The sequence below is a fragment of the Dendrobates tinctorius genome, unplaced genomic scaffold (assembly GCF_039654945.1).
Source record: "Dendrobates tinctorius isolate UK_male_01 unplaced genomic scaffold, ASM3965494v1 ptg000111l, whole genome shotgun sequence".
In the NCBI taxonomy this organism is placed as follows: Eukaryota; Metazoa; Chordata; class Amphibia; order Anura; family Dendrobatidae; genus Dendrobates; species Dendrobates tinctorius.
In genome coordinates, this window is record NW_027361779.1 from 6,629,923 (window position 1) to 6,653,881 (window position 23,959).

General features: G+C 41.2%; 1 protein-coding gene across 1 annotated transcript in view; it reads left to right on the top strand.

Annotated features, from left to right (window-relative positions):
- The window catches only part of ASCC3 (activating signal cointegrator 1 complex subunit 3), an 825,088-nt gene that overhangs the window by 651,490 nt on the left and 149,639 nt on the right, over window positions 1-23,959 (top strand). Inside the window, exons 31-33 of the mRNA XM_073589496.1 lie at window positions 18,301-18,438; window positions 18,522-18,642; window positions 19,358-19,490. Of these exons, the coding sequence (XP_073445597.1) occupies window positions 18,301-18,438; window positions 18,522-18,642; window positions 19,358-19,490 (392 nt within the window). The remainder of the gene's footprint in view (window positions 1-18,300; window positions 18,439-18,521; window positions 18,643-19,357; window positions 19,491-23,959) is intronic.

A 23,959-nucleotide genomic window follows, 5' to 3' on the forward strand; every position in this document is an offset into this window, starting at 1 on the left:
TCCACCATTGATTGCTACGTGTTTACAGCTTATTTTTTATTTATGTGCTAAAAATTCCATTTGATCGTCATCAAGTTTATATATTGCTTGTAGGCACTTATTCACACATCTTGCATGGAACATTTTATTCCTGCGTATCTATAACTTATTTTTCAAGTCCAAAAAAACTTTTTTCCATTTTTTTTTTTTTTTGACTAATTCTTTATATTGTTCGCAAGCACTCATTCATACTCTCTGCATGAAATATTTTATTATACGTGCAAAAAACTCCATTTGATTGTTATTAATTCCATATATTGTTTGTAGGTGCCTATTTATACCTTTTGCATGGAACCACTCATTCCTGCGCATCTATAAATTATTTTTGAGGTGTAAGAAAAAAAATAAAAAAATAAAAAAAATTCTTTTTGATTCTGACTAACTTTATATTGTCCATAGGCACTCATTCACACCTTTCGCATGGAATCATTCATTTCTGCGCAGAAAATCCATTTTCCATTAGAAGATTACCTTGGAGTTATTTAATTACTTTTAGATATATCCATTTATATTATTGTACCTTTTTCTTTTTCTTTTTTTTTTTTTCTCTTGGGAACTTCAATTCTCGAGTGATCTGTATCATTGCAAGGAACCGTTCACTTTTCCTTTCATGTGTTGCCACTTTTTGTAATTAATTGCAAGCTTTGTGATTGGTTTGTAACCTGTATATATTTTTCTATGCATATTGTTTTTATTTACCTATGACTAAGGGTGCCTTTGTGCACCGGAAACGCGTCAGGTGTTTTTTTGCATTTTAATATGGCATATTAGCCTAATAAAGTTTTTTTCATTTATGCCGGTGTGCTGAACGAACTTTTTCTTCTTGTGGACATTTGCTGTGCTCACCAGCATATTCATGCACCCACCTGTGGATCAATGAACTCAGCCCAAAGTGGTTTTCATTTGGATGCGATGCAAGCTCCCAGTCCTCCCCCTCCTGTAAAGAAGCTTCTATACTATAGCCATTAACTTAAAATGCATACAGGCAGCTTATTACAAATGGACCAATTTCCTATACTCTTTTCATATGGACACCATGGATGGTCCCTACTCAAAACCCCATGTTAGTCAGGACAGAGTGTTGTTGTGTGAGGCCGGGGTTAGACTTGCGAGAAACTCGCACATCAATACCCGTCACTGCCGCCGGTACTCGGATCGGAGCGTTCAGCAGCTGAATGCTCCGATCCCTAGTGCCGGCAGCAGTGCCGGGTATTGACGTGCAAGTTTCTTACAAGTCTGACCCCAGCCTTTATAGTGGGTCTTCTTTTAGTACATTGGATACATTTTATTGGCTGCCATGTAATTTTCACATTCCCTTTATCAGCCACTTAAGGTGGTTTTCAAAAAACAAAATGTATACAGTGCCTTGAAAAAGTATTCATAACTCCTAAATTTTTCCACAATTTTTCATATTGCACCCACAAACTTATATGTGTTTTAATGGAATTTTGTGTGATATACCAACACAAAGTAGCATGTATTTATGAAGGGTAAAGGAAATAATAGATTGTTTTCTAATTATTTTAAAAATATAAATCTGAAAATTGTGATGTGCATTTTTATTCAGCTCCCTGTAGTATGATACCCCTATATAAAATCTTGAGTGACCAATTGCCTCCTGAAGTCACATAAATAATTTAAACTGCAGAGGTTTGTTTGAGAATAATAGGGATTAAACAGCATCATGAAAACCAAGGCACACACCAGACAGGTCAGGGGTAAAGTTGTTGAGAGATGAAAAGTAGGATTAGGGTATTAAAAAAAAATCAATATTTATATTTTAAAAATATTTGAAAACCATGTGTCATTTTCGATATACTTCACAAATACTTACTACTTTGTGTTGGTATATCATATAAAATCCCAATAACCTACATCTACGTTTGTGGATGTAATGTGAAAAAAATATGGAAAAGTTCAAGAGTTAATACTTTTTCAAAGCACTGTAGGTGATAACTGTAATCAATGGGTGGTGCAACACTGGTATCCACACTAAACACAAGAACAGGGTCCGAAAGTCCCCTGCATGAATGAAGCAGACGTAAACATGTGAAAACATTGCTATATTCAGTGTCTGTAGGAATGGTTGTCACTCATGCTTCTTCCTGTTTATTAACATATTGGACCTTGAGCCCCCAGTTTGCCACTCAGAAGCGTCTTAGCAAGAGGACCCCAAGCAATCATACTTTTATCATTTATTTTATGGAATAGTGTGATAAATGTTGTTTATGAGACATCCTCTTTAAATGAATGGCTAAATGCAGGGCCCAAAGGTAATACTAGTTAATTGCTTAAGGTAAGACAAATCGTAATGTCATTGATCAACTTAGTTTTAATAAGAGCCTGACTTTGTGAGACAATACTTTTCCCTGGCTGAATATAAATTTCTGCAGTCACTGAAGATCGCAATATCTTGATGGTGTGCATCATGCACAGTGTCAGGTTTCACCTCTTTCGCCTACTCCAGTGGCTTAAATTTTGCCAACCAACAGTCACGTTCCAGTTTGCAACCTGTCTGGGTTTTCTTTCTCTTGAGGGAAGTGGATGAAGAATCTAATCGGCATGTGTCCTCAACTATGCAAATTTTATAATTGAAGTTACGTCACAACCACAGTGACGACCACTAGAACAAGGGAAGAAGGGGAGTCCTGACAGTGTGAATAGTGCAGGTGACTGTAGAAATGTATCTTCAATCACAAACCGCACTAGTTTAGCCTCACATTAATAAAACATAAAATTAAATGACTTCCACGTGTTCCTTGTAAAGGTCTTAATTGATAACGAAAATACTAATACACCTTGACATTATATAACAGCCTTTCCTAATTGTTTTTATGCCTTGCTGTTAACTATAAAAGTCACTGGTTGCCAATAATGTCACATATCCAAGTGCTGATCTACCAGAGCAGCTTGCTTAATATATTAATTCTGTTTTATTGCCAGTGTTTGCAGCTAGCATGGAACGCCAACATGCCGGAGCTCTCCTGAGAACTGGGGTTTTATGACAGAAAAGTGCCTCATAAAAAGTGAACACTTAATTATAAGAAAGAAGTTTTTACTTCATTTAACATCTGTAGCAGATGTGATGTTAGTAAATCTCCATGTTAAAGACCTGTGTTTCTTGGCACAGCTCTCTGTCACTGGGCATTGCAGGCAATCAAGGGGCATTACTCAGTAGCATATGGTAAGAATCTGATGTGCCCCGAAATTAGAACACTAATAGTGTTCTGTAAAACTAAAGAGTAAAACCAACAGCGGCGACCACAGATCCGCTCCAAAAGAGAAGTCTGTGCACTTAGCATCTTGAAACAATATATCACACTCAAAGGGACAGAACTAGGCTGCACAATCTGTTAGCTCATTCTTGTCCAATCTGGTCTGGTCTTTTGTTTTGGAGCCAGCATTGTCATCATCGAGCTGAGTTATACCCCACATCAGACACAGGGCAATGTATCTACTAAGATGGAATCCCATCCTTAACAAAGGCACCAATAAATTCTAACACATTGGGAAGCAGGTCTCCCAACCATGCGCAAATGGCTCAACATTTTACACATGCTCCAACGAGTGGGGTTTACATCTACTATGCTTTGAAGAGATGAAGATCTGTCATGAAGGAAACATTAGCAACTTCTAAGTGTAAGAAATCTTTTTTTATTGTATATTAAAGACTGCTAAACTGTGTTTTTCACAAATGGTAAAGCATAGTCTTTCCTTGAGGGGCAAAAATAATCTTTGATTCAATGTCTTTATTGAAAATCACAATGAGGATCTGATTATTCCCATTCCATTGATAAATTATGTTTTTAGTAGATTTTATTAAATTTCTGTATTTATTTTTCTTCATTTTATTTCAACTTATTTTTGACATTGAGATCATGAGGAAAGTAGGTGCAAATGCAGGAAAGAGAAAGAAATCTGTGTCAATTATCTCAGATAGCGTTCTACAGCTCTTTAAGGTTTGTGTCATCTTCAAATTCAGTTGTTTTCCTAGCCAAGAATAAGGTTTCCCTGAGAAAGACTTGAGTTTCATGTTGCCTGTGTTCTTTGTCTAACAACCCAAATAACGCCAGTTTAGGTTCACACACTAAAGGAATTGACAATAGAATGTACAGCAACCTAAAAAGATTAATTCAAAAAGAGGATATTGGGGGGACAAGACCATATTATAGGCCAAAAGAGAGCATTCGGATAATTGCATCAATGGCATTTTGCGGAAGTTGTCGTGCCCATCTTGTGTAGACAAACTGGATTCGGATAGGTTTGATAGATAATATAAACTGGTTTAACTTATTGTTAATCGCCAATGAGGCAATAAGATGAAAAGAAATCACATGTTAGTCCTCTGTCGACAATTACGTCAGTGAAGTTTGTGACTAAGTTTCCAAACAAGGCAAGTAACGCTCTATGCAACCATTAAACCAGAAAGGTACAATTAGACAGACTGATTTTGGCACAGTCTAACGAAAACGGATGGAAAAAAATCGTTAATGCGATACCCTTTTCCCAATTCAGCATCATGTAGCTAGCAGCATAGTCCCTACACCAGAGAGTGTGCTGCCGATAACAATGAATTCTATGCCAGCTTGATTATAGGGTTGTTTGCTTGCTTGATTATAGGGGCCGATAGGTTATTTAATTTACTGGAAATATCTAAGACAACATCGACCTCAAAGTCCTAGTAATTGGCCTTTTGTTTAGAATCTGGAGTGCTGTGATAGTATTCTGGGTGCTGAAGCAAATTTTTTACTGCACTATAATTTTGATAATAGGTGGCGGACCAAATTCATAAATACAGTTGTGGCCAAAAGTATTGACACCCCTGCAATTCTGTCAGAGAATACTCAGTTTCTTCCTGAAAATGATTGCAAACACAAATTCTTTGGTATTATTATCTTCATTTAATTTGTCTTAAATTAAAAAAACACAAAAGAGAATGAAGCAAAAAGCAAAACATTGATCATTTCACACAAAACTCCAAAAATGGGCCAGACAAAAGTATTGGCACCCTCAGCCTAATACTTGGTTGCACAACCTTTAGCCAAAATAACTGCGACCAACCGATTCCGGTAACCATCAATGAGCTTCTTACAATGCTCTGCTGGAATTTTAGACCATTCTTCTTTGGCAAACTGCTCCAGGTCCCTGATATTTGAAGGGTGCCTTCTCCAAACTGCCATTTTTAGATCTCTCCACAGGTGTTCTATGGGATTCAGGTCTGGACTCATTGCTGGCCACCTTAGAAGTCTCCACTGCTTTCTCTCAAACCATTTTCTAGTGCTTTTTGAAGTGTGTTTTGGGTCATTGTCCAGCTGGAAGACCCATGACCTCTGAGGGAGACCCAGCTTTCTCACACTGGGCCCTACATTATGCTGCAAAATTTGTTGGTAGTCTTCAGACTTCATAATGCCATGCACACGGTCAAGCAGTCCAGTGCCAGAGGCAGCAAAGCAACTCCAAAACATCAGGGAACCTCCGCCATGTTTGACTGTAGGGACCGTATTCTTTTCTTTGAATGCCTCTTTTTTTCTCCTGTAAACTCTCTGTTGATGCCTTTGCCCAAAAAGCTCTACTTTTGTCTCATCTGACCAGAGAACATTCTTCCAAAACGTTTTAGGCTTTTTCAGGTAAGTTTTCGCAAACTCCAGCCTGGCTTTTTTATGTCTCGGGGTAAGAAGTGGGGTCTTCCTCCTGGGTCTCCTACAATACAGTCCCTTTTCATTCAGACGCCGATGGATAGTACGGGTTGACACTGTTGTACCCTCGGACTGCAGGGCAGCTTGAACTTGTTTGGATGTTAGTCAAGGTTCTTTATCCAACATTCGCACAATCTTGCGTTGAAATCTCTTGTCAATATTTCTTTTCCATCCACATCTAGGGAGGTTTGCCACAGTGCCATGGGCTTTAAACTTCTTGATGACACTGTGCACGGTAGACACAGGAACATTCAGGTCTTTGGAGATGGACTTGTAGCCTTGAGATTGCTCATGCTTCCTCACAATTTGGTTTCTCAAGTCCTCAGACAGTTCTTTGGTCTTCTTTCTTTTCTCCATGCTCAATGTGGTACACACAAGGACACAGGGCAGAGGTTGAGTCAACTTTAATCCATGTCAACTGGCTGCAAGTGTGATATAGTTATTGCCAACACCTGTTAGGTGCCACAGGTAAGTTACAGGTGCTATTAATTACACAAATTAGAGAAGCATCATATGATTTTTCGAACAGTGCCAATACTTTTGTCCACCCTCTTTTTTATGTTTGGTGTGGAATTATATCCAATTTGGCTTTAGGACAATTCTTTTTGTGTTTTTTCATTTAAGACAAATTAAATGAAGATAATAATACCAAAGAATTTGTGTTTGCAGTCATTTTCAGGAAGAAACTCAGTATTATCTGACAGAATTTCAGGGGTGTCAATACTTTTGGCCACAACTGTACACATTTTATTGCTGTCGGCTCTACGACAGTTTTTTGAACGTACAGTAAGCAGTTATCTTGACTATATCTTCCATATACAGGAGCGTACCTGTGTTCTCTATGAAACATGTCTGTCAGTGGCATATCTCACAGGGAGAGCAGTAGGATTGGCAGTTGAAAATGAGACATGCCACAATTATAACTTCACCGACAACAGACTATTTGTTGGCTGACCTGTTGTTATCGGCGGCTTCAACCAACATTAAACTAATGTGTATGGGGAGCTATAGACTCTACAATTGTAATCTTCAAATGATGTGCTGAAACATAACTTTAGGGTGGATTTCCCTCATAATGAAGAGCTTGAAATGTACTTCAAAGCTGCCAGAAGTATCCTGCTGATGCCATTTTTTTAATCTTAGGTTAGAACAGCAAATCACCAATTGATAATTGATATAGTCTGTGGCCTGGCCTGGGCTTCCGTTGATGGGATGCCGATCTGTCTTTTGACATAGACACAGTTATCGAACATCCAACAGCAGATGAACATTTTAGGAGATATCTTCCTGCTCCTGACACTCTTTTTCATGTCGCAAAAAGGTGTGAGTTGTTCGCAAAGAGTTAAAATGGTCAACAAGCACTTCATCGCATTCAAACAGTCCCTCACTACTTTCAAGACCACACTCGCCACAGCTAAACAAACCTACTTCTCATCTCTCATATCCTCCCTGTCTCACAACCCTAAACAGTTATTCAACACCTTCAATTCTCTCCTCCGCCCCCAGCACCTCCTCCCTCCCCACTCATCTCAGCTGAAGACTTTGCCTCATTTTTCAAGCAGAAAATTGATAACATCAGGGACAGTTTTGGTCAACAACCCCCAGAGCCCTTCCTCCCGACTTCCCAGCCCTCCACCTTCAAAACCAACTTCTCCACCATTACAGAAGATCGACTCTCCACTCTACTCTCAAGATCACATCTCACCACCTGTGCACTCGACCCGATCCCATCCCACTTCATCCCAAACCTCACCACAGTCTTCATCCCAACCCTAACCCATCTCTTCAACCTGTCACTAACAACTGGTGTTTTCCCCTCAAGCTTTAAACATGCCTCCATCACACCTATCCTCAAAAAGCCCTCTCTTGACCCATCCTCTGTATCTAGCTATCGCCCTATATCACTTCTCCCATACGCCTCCAAGCTACTGGAACAACACGTCTACCTTGAACTGTCCTCCCATCTCTCTTCTTGCTCCCTCTTCGACCGCTTACAATCTGGCTTCCGGTCACACCACTCCACTGAAACTGCCCTTACTAAGGTCACCAATGACCTCTTAACTGCCAAGAGCAAGCGACACTACTCTGTCCTCCTCCTCCTGGACCTGTCGGCTGCCTTTGACACAGTGGACCATTCCCTATTATTACAGACCTTCTCATCCCTCGGCATCACAGACTTGGCCCTCTCCTGGATCTCATCATACCTAACAGACCGGACATTCAGCGTCTCCCACTCACACACCACCTCCTCACCTCGCCCCCTATCTGTCGGAGTCCCACAAGGTTCAGTCCTTGGGCCCCTGCTGTTCTCTAGCTACACCTTTGGCCTGGGACAGCTCATAGAATCTCATGGCTTTCAGTATCATCTTTATGCTGATGACACACAGATCTACATCTCTGGACCAGATATCACCTCCCTACTAACCAGAATCCCTCAATGTCTGTCCACTATTTCATCCTTCTTCTCCACTAGATATCTGAAACTCAACATGGACAAAACAGAATTCATCATCTTTCCCCCATCTCACGTGACCCCCCCTACGAACCTATCAATTACAGTAAATGACTGCCCACTCTCCCCAGTCCCACAAGCTCGCTGCCTCGGAGTAATCCTTGACGCTGATCTCTCCTTCAAACCACATATCCAAACCCTTTCCACTTCCTGCCGACTTCAACTCAAAAATATTTCACGCATCCGTTCATTCCTCACCCAAGAATCTGCAAAAACCCTAGTCCATGCCCTCATCATCTCTCGCCTTGACTACTGCAACCTCATGCTCTGTGGCCTCCCCTCAAACACTCTCGCACCCCTCCAATCTATTCTAAACTCTGCTGCCCGACTAATCCACCTGTCCCCCCGCTATTCCCCAGCTTCTCCCCTCTGTCAATCCCTTCACTGGCTCCCAATTGCCCAGAGACTCCATTACAAAACCCTAACCATGACATACAAAGCAATCCACAACCTGTCTCCTCCATACATCTGTGACCTCGTCTCCCGGTACTTTCCTGCACGCAACCTCCGATCCTCACAAGATCTCCTTCTTTACTCCCCTCTTATCTCCTCTTCCCACAATCGCATACAAGATTTCTCTCGCGCATCACCCCTACTCTGGAACTCTCTACCACAACATATCAGACTCTCACCTACCATCGAAACCTTCAAAAAGAGCCTGAAGACCCACCTCTTCCGACAAGCCTATAACCTGCAGTAACCACCGATCGACCAAACCGCTGCACGACCAGCTCTACCCTCGCCTACTGTATTATCACCCATCCCTTGAAGATTGTGAGCCCTCGCGGGCAGGGTCCTCTCTCCTCCTGTACCAGTTATGACTTGTATTGTTTAAGATTATTGTACTTGTTTTTATGTATACCCCTCCTCACATGTAAAGCGCCATGGAATAAATGGCGCTATAACAATAAATAATAATAATAATAATAATAATCTAAATCTCTAGCTTATGGCCATCTGATGTGGACCACCCAGCCTTCTTGTGTAAGCATGAGGCCATATAGTAAATGGAACAAGTAATTCATATAATAAGAAGTAGTTATTAGTACACCACATATTGGGAAATCTCGACCGATTAATACATTTTAAACATTTATTAGAAATGTGTTCAATAAATGCTCGTCCTCACACCTGTTGATAAAGATGTAAATGAGTGCATGATGAAAGTGGAGGTAAAACAATATTTCATATTTATGTATAATAGAAACAATCAAACCTACAAAACATTTGCAGCAGGAAAAGAGCATCATAGAACGAAAAAAAAGTCAATGTGATTCGCCACGAGAAATGTAAGCCCCGAGCTTTGTGCCAATAGGTAAAATAGTTTTGTTTGCTGAAGTGATTTATGTGAAAGTTAGAGGGAGGTCAGTGAGAAGTGACCAGGACTTCCAGCTGCTCGCCTGACAGTATATTAGTACATTCTCCTGCAAAGGGCTCTATCCTTTTTCCCAGCTAAATTACTTTGCTTAGCAGAACATGACTAACTGCACCACGGGGCATCAAACCCATGCTAGGCAGCAAGCCAGGGGAAAAAAAGAGATTCACTATTAATTTGTTATAGAAACAGTATATCTGAGCGGAGTATTAAATGAAAAATGGTGTTGCTGTATTGCTATAAAATTGTGGGGAAAAATCAAATGCAAGCTCTCAGGCCCTAAGCTTGAAAAATCTTAAATTGTTTTATTGCACCCCCTGTGCGACCCTTCCATCCAGAAAAGTCGTTGTTGTTATTGTTTTTTTGCACATAACAAATGCTGTAAATTTTAAAGAAAAAGAAGGATCCAATCGAGTAAAGATTAAAGATTTCTTTGGCCGTGGTTTAGTAGATGTTGTCGAGATTCTGTAGGGGAAATTTATCAATTGAATTGCGCCATTTCTGGAAGAAGCTAAGTGAAAAAGAGAGAAGTATTTCTTTTTAGAAGAAGTGTTCCAAAAATTGCCACAAAATTGATTAAATATTATTATTACAAATTTTAATAAATGGGGTCTTTTATTATTATTTGTCATATTGCATAATAGTAGAGAAAGGCAATAAATTGTGGTGCGTTTGCTTTATTTCGTCATATAGGAGTTATGGTTTAAGGTTTAGACCATGTATTTTAGCATTTGTCCAAGCTAACAAGAAGGCAAAATTTAGTTTTCGATCTTCTCTGTCATCACCCTTGTAAACTATTTGATCCTAACATTATAATATATTAGAAGATGAGAACCAATATGTCTTTGCCTTTGTGTTAGTAATGAAAATCAGAAATATTGTTTCAACAGACTATTTTTATATAACTGTATTTTTAAAACATTTCTCATAGGATAACAAGAACATCAGAAAAGAAGATGTATAAAAACATACGGTACATTATATTGGAGCTCATATCTTGAAAGAGCTAACATAAGAAAAGAAACCTTTAGAGGAAACAGTGTAATGGTTGACCGTTGTAATCCAAGTTTTTCTAATCAACCATTACATACAGGATAATATACAGTATGTACAGCATACACAATATATTATAATATATGATATAAAACTAGTAGAAGACACATAATAAACAAGACAGGAGTACGTGGGTGGGGATAGATAAATCAGGAGGTGATGTTTTAATCCATTTAGTAAGAGCATATTAATCAATGTAAATTTAAGCTCTAATTTTTTATAATTTGACATTTTCCATTTAAACCACGGGTTGGCAGATTCGTCGTCCTACAAAACCCAATAAACATTGCACAAATTCCATATTGCATTTAGGTAACTTGTAATAACCCTGCATTGCAGGAAAATATTCCATGGCTCTTCCATCCTGTGTGTGGGTGAATATTTCTACGAGGAAAGGATCGGTTCTCTGTGTCCATTTCTTAACTATCAAACACCTTGCCACCATTGTAATGTGTAAGAGTAGTTTCAAATATTTTCCGGCCCAGTTATTTTTGCATTGTTGAGTAAATAGAATTTAGGTTTTATGGAAAGACGAGAGCCCACTGCATCCAAAATTAGCTATGACATCTCTGTCTTTAATTTTTTAATCAGAAAGCATGACCAAAAACACTGGGGCAGGTGCCATCTGCAGCACATTTTTGAGAGAAATTGGTTGAATTTATGGAATTAACGTAGGGTATTGAAAGCTCATATTGATTTTCTTTGTAAATTGAGCATGCAGATGTTTTAGCTGCTTTACTCCACCTTGCTTTCCATTCTTCTGGGGCAAACAGTTCACCTAGGACTAAAGCCCCCGTCACACAGCGAGATCGCTGTGTGTGACACTTACCAGCGACCAGCCCCCCTGCCGGTTATCGCTGATCGTCCTGGAATGGCCAGGACATTTTTTTGATTGCTGGTCTCCCGCTGGCCAGCACGCATCGCTGCGTGTGACAGGCGGGAGACCAACGATCAGTGAGCAGGAGCTGGTAACCAAGGTAAACAGAGGGTTCCTAAGCGGCGCGCAGCGCTTAGAAACCCGATGTGTACCTTAGTTACCAGCGCGCTGGTGCAGGGAGCTGGTAACCAAGGTACATATCGGGTTTCTAAGTGCCGCGCGCCGCTTAGAAACCCGATGTGTACCTTGGTTACCAGCTCCCTGCACCAGCACGCTGGTAACTAAAGTACACAGTGGGTAACTAAGCAACGTGCGTCGCTTGTTACCCCCATGTCGCTGGTGCTGATCGCTGGTGAAGCTGCCTGTTTGGCAGCTCACCAGCGATGATGTAGCGACACACCAGCGTTCCTGACAAGGTCATATCGTTGTCGGAATCGCTGGTGTGTCGCTATGTGTGACGGCGCCCTAAGTCTCACCTATTCTTATATGATTGTCTAACAGGTCCCCTTTCATCAGGATGTATTAGAATAACATACATTTCAGAGATTAAAGGGGTTGTTCACTAGATGAACAAGCCCTTCTCAATTACTATGTTCCCCCATATAAAATAACAACAGTCTATACTCCCTCCGGTGCCAGCACTATTCCAGCAATGACAGCATTAGGTCTCGTGTGACATTGTTATGCCACGTGAGTCCTGCAGCCATTCAGCATCCTCACATCCAGGTATGTGTTTCAGTAACAGAGAGGTTGGCAGATCTTTTTGTCCTGGAGCCTATGTTGAGGAATGTTCTCTTAGCTATTACTGTTAAGTTTAAAGGAGGACATACGCCATATCAGACCAGTTGTGTGCAAAATTAATGAATGGGTCACAGATTGGACTGAAAGAGTGAGTAGAGTAGAGCATACAGTCACTTCCCCCCTCTGTCCAGGGACCTTAAGAGAACAATCCTTAATGTGAGTCTGCTCAGTAAAAAAATGACAATTTGGAGACGTTGCACAATATCCAGATGCAGAGGCCTGGAATGTCAGGGGCATGAACAAAACCACTAAAGTGTGCTGGATTTTTGGAACTCAGTTTCAGCGGACTATAATGAGGTCCTCTGACACTCATGTGGTATACAGCCAGCTTAATTTTTTAAAAGTGCTTAAATGGGACACTGTTCTCATCTTGTTTATTCCACACACGCAAGGGGCGTTAGTATTATGGTCCATAGAAAGGTCCTTTTTACTTGTGAGCAAATTAATATAGACCAAGAGGTATGATGTGTGGCCCTATGGTGTACTGTATACAGAGTAAATTTGATTTTAATAGCAATATACATATATCTGCCCTTATTGTCTTCTTAATAACTATCTCTACCCAAACTGGGATAGGCACCATGAGTGCTATATCTAGGTGGCAGTGGCTCCCACCTCACATTCTGAGTGTTAGAGTCACTTCTGCATCTGGTAACATCTGTGAGTTACCGTATATACTTTGCAGCCAATTCATCAGAGGTTACAAAATGGCTCATATGAACCCATGAGGTGTAAACCTATGGAGTGTAAATCCTTTTTTGGGTAACAGTAACTAGGTAGTTTTTTTATAGAGTTGTACAGAGTTCTTCAATCCCATTGGAAGCGTGGAAGCGCTGCAACAATCTTTGTTATTTGGGATACTATAAAGGCCTAAATATACATGGGGTTTGTATATAAAAAAAATAGCAGGAGGAAAAATAAGACTGTGGAGACCCATGTGTCTTAAACAGTGCCTTCCCCCCTCCCACCAGTCCCGCAATAAAACGCAGCCAGGCCTAGATGGGTTGAAACAGGATGGTCAAAGTTTATTAATTACATAATCAGAGAAAGGCAATTACATTTCTTAATGGACTCATTGCCGAGGTCCTGTCCACGATCAACAGGCGAGCTGGTCAATGAGCAGTTACGAACCTTTGCCTAATTTTTTATATATATATATATACAGTGGGGCAAAAAAGTATTTAGTCAGTCAGCAATAGTGCAAGTTCCACCACTTAAAAAGATGAGAGGCGTCTGTAATTTACATCATAGGTAGACCTCAACTATGGGAGACAAACTGAGAAAAAAAAATCCAGAAAATCACATTGTCTGTTTTTTTTTCATTTTATTTGCATATTATGGTGGAATATAAGTATTTGGTCAGAAACAAGCAATCAAGATTTCTGGCTCTCACAGACCTGTAACTTCTTCTTTAAGAGTCTCCTCTTTCCTCCACTCATTACCTGTAGTAATGGCACCTGTTTAAACTTGTTATCAGTATAAAAAGACACCTGTGCACACCCTCAAACAGTCTGACTCCAAACTCCACTATGGTGAAGACCAAAGAGCTGTCAAAGGACACCAGAAACAAAATTGTAGCCCTGCACCAGGCTGGGAAGACTGAATCTGTAATAGCCAACCAGCTTGGAGTGAAGAAATCAACTGTGGGAGCAATAATTAGAAAATGGAAGACATACAAGACCATTGATAATCTCCCTCGATCTGGTGCTCCATGCAAAATCCCACCCCGTGGGGTCAGAATGATCACAAGAACGGTGAGCAAAAATCCCAGAACCACGCGGGGGGACCTAGTGAATGAACTGCAGAGAGCTGGGACCAATGTAACAAGGCCTACCATAAGTAACACACTACGCCACCATGGACTCAGATCCTGCAGTGCCAGACGTGTCCCACTGCTTAAGCCTGTACATGTCCGGGCCCGTCTGAAGTTTGCTAGAGAGCATTTGGATGATCCAGAGGAGTTTTGGGAGAATGTCCTATGGTCTGATGAAACCAAACTGGAACTGTTTGGTAGAAACCCAACTTGTCGTGTTTGGAGGAAAAAGAATACTGAGTTGCATCCATCAAACACCATACCTACTGTAAAGCATGGTGGTGGAAACATCATGCTTTGGGGCTGTTTCTCTGCAAAGGGGCCAGGACGACTGATCCGGGTACATGAAAGAATGAATGGGGCCATGTATCGTGAGATTTTGAGTGCAAACCTCCTTCCATCAGCAAGGGCATTGATGATGAAACGTGGCTGGGTCTTTCAACATGACAATGATCCAAAGCACACCGCCAGGGCAACGAAGGAGTGGCTTCGTAAGAAGCATTTCAAGGTCCTGGAGTGGCCTAGCCAGTCTCCAGATCTCAACCCTATAGAAAACCTTTGGAGGGAGTTGAAAGTCCGTGTTGCCAAGCGAAAAGCCAAAAACATCACTGCTCTAGAGGAGATCTGCATGGAGGAATGGGCCAACATACCAACAACAGTGTGTGGCAACCTTGTGAAGACTTTCAGAAAACGTTTGACCTCTGTCATTGCCAACAAAGGATATATCACAAAGTATTGAGATGAAATTTTGTTTCTGACCAAATACTTATTTTCCACCATAATATGCAAATAAAATGAAAAAAAAACAGACAATGTGATTTTCTTGATTTTGTTTTCTCAGTTTGTCTCCCATAGTTGAGGTCTACCTATGATGTAAATTACAGACGCCTCTCATCTTTTTAAGTGGTGGAACTTGCACTATTGCTGACTGACTAAATACTTTTTTGCCCCACTGTATATATATATATATATATATATATATATACACTCACTGGCCACTTTATTAGGTACACCATGCTAGTAACGGGTTGGACCCCCTTTTGCCTTCAGAACTGCCTCAATTCTTCGTGGCAGAGATTCAACAAGGTGCTGGAAGCATTCCTCAGAGATTTTGGACCATATTGACATGATGGCATCACACAGTTGGTGCAGATTTGTCGGCTGCACATCCCTGATGCGAATCTCCCGTTCCACCACATCCCAAAGATGCTCTATTGGATTGAGATCTGGTGACTGAGGAGGCCATTTGAGTACAGTGAACTCATTGTCATGTTCAAGAAACCAATCTGAGATGATTCGAGCTTTATGACATGGCGCATTATCCTGCTGAAAGTAGCCATCAGATGTTGGGTACATTGTGGTCATAAAGGGATGGACATGGTCAGCAACAATACTCAGGTAGGCTGTGGCGTTGCAACGATGCTCAATTGGTACCAAGGGGCCCAAAGAGTGCCCAGAAAAAATTCCCCACACCATGACACCACCACCACCAGCCTGAACCGTTGATACAAGGCTGGATGGATCCATGCTTTCATGTTGTTTACGCCAAATTCTGACCCTACCATCCGAATGTCGCAGCAGAAATCGAGACTCATCAGACCAGGCAACGTTTTTCCAATCTTCTACTGTCCAATTTCGATGAGCTTGTGCAAATTGTAGCCTCAGTTTCCTGTTCTTAGCTGAGAGGAGTGGTACCCAGTGTGGTCTTCTGCTGCTGTAGCCCATCTGCCTCAAAGTTCGACGCACTGTGCGTTCAGAGATGCTCTTCTGCCTACCTTGGTTGTAACGGGTGGCAATTTGAGTCACTGTTGCCTTTCTATCAGCTCGAACCAGTATGCCCATTCTCCTCTGACCTCTGGCATCAACAAGGCATTTCCGCCCACAGAACTGCCGCTCACTGGATTTTTTTTCTTTTTCGGACCATTCTCTGTAAACCCTAGAGCTGGTTGTGCGTGAAAATCCCAGTAGATCAGCAGTTTCTGAAATACTCAGACCAGCCCTTCTGGCACCAACAATCATGCCACGTTCAAAGGCACTCAAATCACCTTTCTTCCCCATACTGATGCTCGTTTTGAACTGCAGGAGATTGTCTTGACCATGTCTACATGCCTAAATGCACTGAGTTGCCGCCATGTGATTGGCTGATTAGAAATTAAGTCTTAACACACAGTTGGACAGGTGTACCTAATAAAGTGGCCAGTGAGTGTATATTCACATATACATATATCCGCAAATCAGTATGGCAGTTTATACACTATTGACATCTAAAAGGGTGGGAGGGTGGCACAAAAGCTTCCAGAGGTCAGCTGGAGGAAAAAGGAAGGTACTGACCCGGGCACCTGGATTTAACCCCTGTAGGTGTGGCTGTAGGACTCTTCCCCTTTAAAACCATTAAACAGCTGGGCATCCCAATTAGTGCATCACCTGGGGGAGGGGTGGGAGGGGGGAATTGGGCACTGAACTGTATTTATCTAGCCTTACTCATATGGGCCCCACTGTCAGAGGCACGTTCCTTAATTAGTACCGCGCCTCCCAGAAGAGAAAGATTACTCTGGAACCCCAAGAAAGGGGATGGGACAAGGAAAGAAAGTATGTAGTTCTACCCAATGGTAATTAGGTGTAAGACAAAGATACTCACATGGTGTTGATTGTCTTTCTCGGCAAGGGGGATCTTGTGAAAGTCATCCGTATGCTGTAACTTCTGTATGTGTTACATAATGTCCTAATTTGAATATCGACCTCATTTTTCTATAAGATGCGAGATCTATTTTGTGACTTGCTCTGGCAGAAGGAAACAAGCTAGAATCAAATTGGAAACATTGTCAAGAGATAAAGACTCCGATTTAGTCACCATCCTGGTCCCTTGGGTGTATGTAATACCTAGGCGCACAGTTACTGCATCTTCATGACTTGGGTCAACCAGAGCAACTAAGAATACTGGGCCATCAGATTATACAAGGGGTCAGGTGTCATTTCTCGTGTTTAGTGAAGGTAGGTTGGCAAGCAGCAAGCGCAACCCTACTTCCTACACTTGATATTTATTTATTTTAATTGCTTATATAGCACCATTATTTTCCACAATCTATTAAACTTGGCACTCCGATGAAATAAAAGAAAGAGAAAAATTCCTTTATGAGAATTGAGTTCCTTTTTATTTTATTTTGCATTCATAATGGTTGAACGTTTTCGGTCCTGCTAGGGACCTTCGTCAGAACTGAATGCCCATGGAGAAGGAACCTTGCTGCAATGGCGTGTGTAGTAGCGAACTGCGTAGGGTAGCTTGGTTTTATGTTGTGTGTATATCAATAAAAAGTTATCTGATTTAAAAAATACATAATATTTTTAGTCTGGGGTTAAACAGCAACATTGGCCCCAGTGCACGACATGTGGCCTAAGATCGTTTGTGCTGTTGCTACATTGTAGATTAATGAAAGTGAACAGGTAGGGTCACCATACAAACCCATAGGCTGGGGCAGTAAGCAAGTCACAAAAAGTTGCAGTATGACCCCACCCACCTGCATTATGGAGCAATGTATATTCTTAAAGATACGCACTCAAAATAAGGTAGCCATGCTGGCTAGACTGGGATCAGACCCAAGTACTAAGGCAAATAATATACAGCCACACTCGTGAGGGTTCCTTCAAAATATATACTTTTTATTATTCTGCACACAAGTTCACCACAGTGATAAATGACAGAAGAGTTAAACATTTTTTTTATCCAATTGATTTCTTAATGTTTCGACCCAAGCCCAGGTCTTTCTCAAATTCACAAGTGTGAGTAGTAGTAGAGAGTGTCAGATTTGTTTCCATCGTTTCCCAGTAGCAGAGTCTGCTGTGCTGGAATGTGTTGGGAAATAAAAACTTGGCAGAAAATGGATCAGTCATATTCCTCATGGGTGTAGTGCAAAGAGCCAATGATACCAGTATATAAAAAAACCTGACTCATGGTTTTGCAAAAGTCTTTACCCTTTTAGTAATGTTTTAACCCATTCCTGTTAACCTTTATGTCTACTTAGAGACCACTTGAAGAGCTTGGTAAGATAAGAATGTGATTTTGATAAATGTGGGATAGATGATTTTTTTTCCCATCGCTGTCTAAACCTGTGCCCCCTTCTCCTGCGTTTGGCACAGATGGATGATATCATTGCCACGCTGAGGGATTCCAACTTGAAGCTCACGCTTGCGTTTGGAATTGGAATGCATCATGCCGGCTTACATGAAAGGGATCGTAAAACAGTGGAGGAGCTGTTTGTGAACTGCAAGATCCAAGTATGTCACTTCCAGAGATTGGCCTGACATTGACTTGATAGCAAGCGTTTATTTTTCTTACATTGTGTTTCCACATCTCACAGGTTCTTATTGCAACCAGCACATTGGCATGGGGTGTTAATTTCCCAGCTCACCTTGTTATCGTGAAGGGCACTGAATTCTATGATGGTAAAACAAGAAGATATGTGGATTACCCGATCACAGGTATCGTAACAAGCATAACTGAGAAATTACATCGGGGCTCCTCGCCCTAAATAATGGTACAGGAGAACTGCATCTCTATATACTGGCTGTATGTAGGCACATGTATTTTATTACACGCATAATGGTAATCGTGCCATATATTGCTAAGTTAAAGGTAGTCTGGCAGCATAAAATTACTGTTCAAACCAAGCATAAGTGCTCAGTGCACCTTCCCTCCTACTTGTTTTGTACCCATCCCCACCCTCCACTTCCTTGATTGACAGCTTTGTCTTTATAGGCGCCACAAGTTGGTGAGAGTACACACTTAAATGCTTGTCCATGCCAGCGGTGCTTTGAGCACCTGTGCTGGGTTTGAAATGTCAGTTTGTGCCGATACACTCCTTTCAAATATGTACAATGTATCTTGGATACAGATCATACACAACCTGACATAATATTGAATGGAAAATGTAGCGAAGTCACCTTTCTATATGATACAAACATGTGAGAACATCATATTAATGAATTTTGTGATCTTACATTATTACTGTGCAGTGTCTTTCAAACTGACTGACATTCCCTTTCTGTCATATTGTTAGCATTGCCCCAGTTCATACTAAGTCACAGCTAAAGGCTATACTGAATGATTCAGATATGTGTATGTTTAGTTGTATAGTTCTTCCAATTGATATATGTCACAGTCACATTTACAGGTTAGGTATTGCTTTGTTATTAGATGTGCTGCAGATGATGGGCCGAGCTGGGAGACCTCAGTTTGATGATCAAGGAAAAGCGGTCATCCTGGTCCATGATATAAAGAAAGATTTCTACAAGAAGTTCCTGTATGAACCATTCCCTGTTGAATCCAGGTAAGGAAAGATAGATAGATAGTCATGCCTGAAAGTGTTGACTCCCTTGAAATTGTTAAAGACAGTGAAATATTTCTCCCAGAAAATTATTGCAATTACACATTCTGTTATACACACTTTCATTTCCTTTGTAAATATTGGAAAAACACAAAAAAGAGGAAAAAAGGCAAATTTGATATAATTTCACACAAAACCCCCTAAATGGACCAAACTAAATTGTTGGCACTCTTCCCAAATGAAGGCTAAACAAATATGTTACAAGAATGTGATGCTCATTCAAACTCACCCGTGGCAAGTAACAGGTGTGGGCAATATGAAAATCACACCTGAAACCAGATAAAAATGGGAGAAGTTGGCTCAATCTTTGTATTGTGTGTCTGTGTGTGCCACACTAAGCATGGAGAACAGAAAAAGAAGAGAATTGTCTGTGGACTTGAGAACCAAAATTGTTGAAAAATATTAACAATCTCAAGGTTACAAGTCCATCTCCAGAGATCTTCATGTTTTTTTGTCCGCAGTGCACAACGTAATCAAGAAGAAGTTTACACCCCATGGCACTGTAGCTAATCTCCCTGCATGTGGACAGCAGAGAACAATTAATGAAATGTTGCAATGCAGGATAGTCTGAATGGTGGATAAGCAACCCCAATTAAGTTTGATGGAAATTCAAGCTGTGATGTAGGGTGAACCAGTATCGACATTTGAATGAAATGAAACTCTATGACGTGATACCCCCCGAGGACCTCACTGCAAGACGCCCCCATAAATGGATGAAAACAAAGCACTGGAGAGTTCTGAAGTGGCCAGCAATGAGATCGGATTTAAAGGGAATCTGTCACCCCTTTTTTGAGATATCATATAATGATATAATTCAATTGTGTGTCACATAAGGATTCTCTTAGTACTTTTGCTTCCCCCTGCCAACGCACCCTTCATGCATAAATGCCTTGTTTATATCGGTTCAGATGTATGTAAACTGCCGCGGTCCGGTCTGATGGGCGGGGCTTATTCAACTGCTCCCCCTCCCTGTCTTGCTCTACACAAGAAGAGATGCGTAGAGCAAGCGTTTGATCTTAGCAAACTTTGGAATTTTTTTCCCAATTAAGATAAAAGAGAACCTAGACATGTTTGGTGTCTATGAACTCGTAATGACCTGGAGAATCTTAATGGCAGGTCAGTTTTAGCATTTAGTGAACCTACCAAAAGAGCCAAACAAAAATCAAGTGTGGGATTGCACTTTTTTTGCAATTTCACCGCACTTGGAATTTTTTTCCTGTTTTCGAGTACACGACATGTTAAAACTAATGGTGTCGTTCAAAAGCACAACTCTTCCCACAAAAAATAAGCCACCACATGGCCATATTGACGGAAAAATAAAAAAGTTATGGCTCTGGAAAGAAGGGGAGCGAAAAACAAAAACTAAAAATCAAAAAAAGGGGTTAAAGATAGAAAGTCCTTTATTGCTCAAATGTTCGAGAGTGCAGGAGATCTTGTGGACTACAGCCGTTTTGCGCCCGCCTGGTGCTTGTACTGGTCCAGGTGATTACAGACCTCTCCATTCTTTGGAGGTGGGAAAATTTGCAAAATTGGCAGTGTATCAAATACTTATTTTCCCTACTATATATACACAGTGGCTTGCAAAAGTACTCACCCTTTTGGCATTTTTCGTATTTTGCTACCTTACAACCTGGAATTTCACAGGTTTTTTTGAGGGTTTGCATCAGTTCATGTAAAGTTCATGTAAAGAACATGCCTACAACTGTGAACATTTGGTTTTCTTTTTATTGTGAAGCAAACAAATAGGTCAAAATAACTGAAAACTTCAGTGTGTGTAAGTATTCAACCCCCACCCCCCTTAAATCAGTACTTTGTAGAGCCTCCTTTTGTGTAAAATCGCTTTGGATAAGTCTCTGAGCTCTCCACATCTTGCCACTCGTATTTTTGCACATTCCTCAAGGCAAAACTGCTCCGTCTCCTTCAAGTTTGATGGTTTCCTCTGCTGAACAGCAATCTTCAAGTGTGACCACAGATTCTCAATTGGATTAAGGTCTGGGCTTTGACTAGGCCACTCCAAAGCATTTACACATTTCCCCTTAAACCACCGAGTGTTGCTTTAGCAGTATGCTTTGGATCATTCCCTTGTTCAAAGGTGAACCTCCGTTCCAGTCTCAAATCACTAACAGACTGAAACAGGTTTTGCTGAAGAATATCCCTGTATTTTGCACCATCCATCTTCCTTCCAACTCAGACCATTTTCCCTGTCCCTGCTGCCGGAAAACTCCCACAGCATGATGCTGCCACCACCATGTTTCACTGTGGGAGTGGTGTTCTTAGGGTGATGAGCTGTGTTGGTTTGGCTCCAAACATAGCATTTACCTTTGTGTCCAAAAAATTTAATTTTTGTCTCACCTGATCACAGCACCTTCCTCCATATATTTGGGGAGTCTCCCACATGTCTTTTTGCAAACAAGACTTTTTGTGTGTAAGTTAAGGCTTTTTTCTGCCCACTGTACCATAAAAGCCACCTTTATGTAGTGTATAGCTAATTGTGTTATTTGGAAAGATACTCAAGTCTCTGTTTGGGAACTCTGAAGCTCTTTCAGAGTTACCTTTGGTATGTGTGCTGCCTCTCTGATTAATGCTTTCCTTGCCCGGGCTGAGAGTTTTGGTGAGCGGCCCTCTCTTGGCAGTTTTGTTGTGGTACCATGTTCTTTCCATTTGATGATAATTGATTTGATCATCAAAGATTGTTGTTTTTTTTTTAAACCCAACCCTCACTTGTACTTCTCAACAACCTTCTCCCTGACTTGTTTGGAGATCTCCTTGGTCTTCATTGTATTGTTTGGATAGTGGTGCTTCTTGTTGCATCCTCTGTGGCCTTTCAGAAAAGGTGTGTATTTACTGACAGACCATGTGACACTCAGATTACACACAGGTGGACTTACTTTCACTAAGCATGGGACTTATGAAGGTATTTGCTTACAACAGAAATTTTTAAGGGACTTTATTGCAAAAGGGGTGAACACATATGCACATGCCGACTTTTAGTTATTTGATTCCATAAATTTAATTTATGCCTATATTTTTTTCTCACTTCACTTTACCAACCTAGACTATTTAGTGCTGAACAGTGATCTGCAAGCGTGCTCGGATAAGGTGATATCCAAGCATGCTCGTGTGTTAATAGAGTATCTTCGGCATGTATGAATACTATGTTTTAGATTACACGGCTGCATGTCTCGTGGCTGTTCCACAGTTGCAACACATGCAAGGATTGCTTGTATATTAGGCAGTCTCTGCATGTGTGGCAGCTGTTGAACAGCCACAAGACATGCAGCCACGGCGACTCGAACATAGTAATCAAACATAACACCTTATCCAAGCACGCTCGCATATCACTAGTGCTGATGCATCACAAATCAGATTACAAAAATATTTAAACACAGGTATTATTATTATTATTATTTATTTATATAGCGTCATTAATTCCATGGTGCTGTACATGAGAAGGGGGGTTACAAAGTTATAGATATCGTTAACAGTAAACAAATTTACAATGACAAACTGGTACAGAGGAGAGAGGACCCTGTCCTTGCGGACTTACATTCTACGGGATAGTGAGGAAGAGATAGAAGGTCGGTGGTGCAGCAGCTCTGGTGGTGATGAGGCGGCAGCTCGGGCGGTGGAGAGGTGGCAGAATGGTTATTGCAGGCTGTAATCTTTCCTGAAAACATGGGTTTTCAGGTTCCGTTTGAAGGATCCGAGGGTGGTGGATAATCGGACCTGTTGAGGCATGGAATTCCAGAGGATAGGGGATAGTCAGGAGAAATCTTGGAGGCGGTTGTGTGAGGAACGAATAAGTGTGGAGGAGAGTAGGAGGTCTTGGGAGGATCGAAGATTACGTGAGGGAAGATATTGGGAGATTAGTTCAGAGATATAGGGAGGGGAAAGGTTGTGGATGGCTTTGTAGGTCAGTTTTAGTAGTTTGAACTGGATTCGTTGGTGAATTAGGAGCCAGTGGAGGGATTTGCAGAGGGGAGAAACGGGAGTAGCGAGGAGAGAGGTGGCTTAGTCGGGCAGCAGAGTTGAGGACAGACTGGAGTGGTGCAAGAGAGATAGCAGGGAGGCCACAGAGGAGAGAGTTGCAGTAGTCAAGGCGGGAGATGATGTGGGCATGTACAAGAGTTTTAGTAGATTGAGGGCTGAGGAAGGGACGGATTCTGGAAATATTTTTGAGTTGGAGGCAACAGGAGGTGGCAAGAGTTTGGACTTGTGATTTGAAGGACAGGGCAGAGTCGAGAGTTACTCCGAGGCAGCGGATTTCAGATGCGGGAGAGAGCGTGATGCCGTTTACCATAATAAATAGATCGGGTAGGGAAGATACGTGAGATGGAGGAAAGATAATGAGTTCAGTTTTGTCTACATTGAGTTTAGGAAGCGAGAGGTGAAAAAGGAGGATATGGCTGATA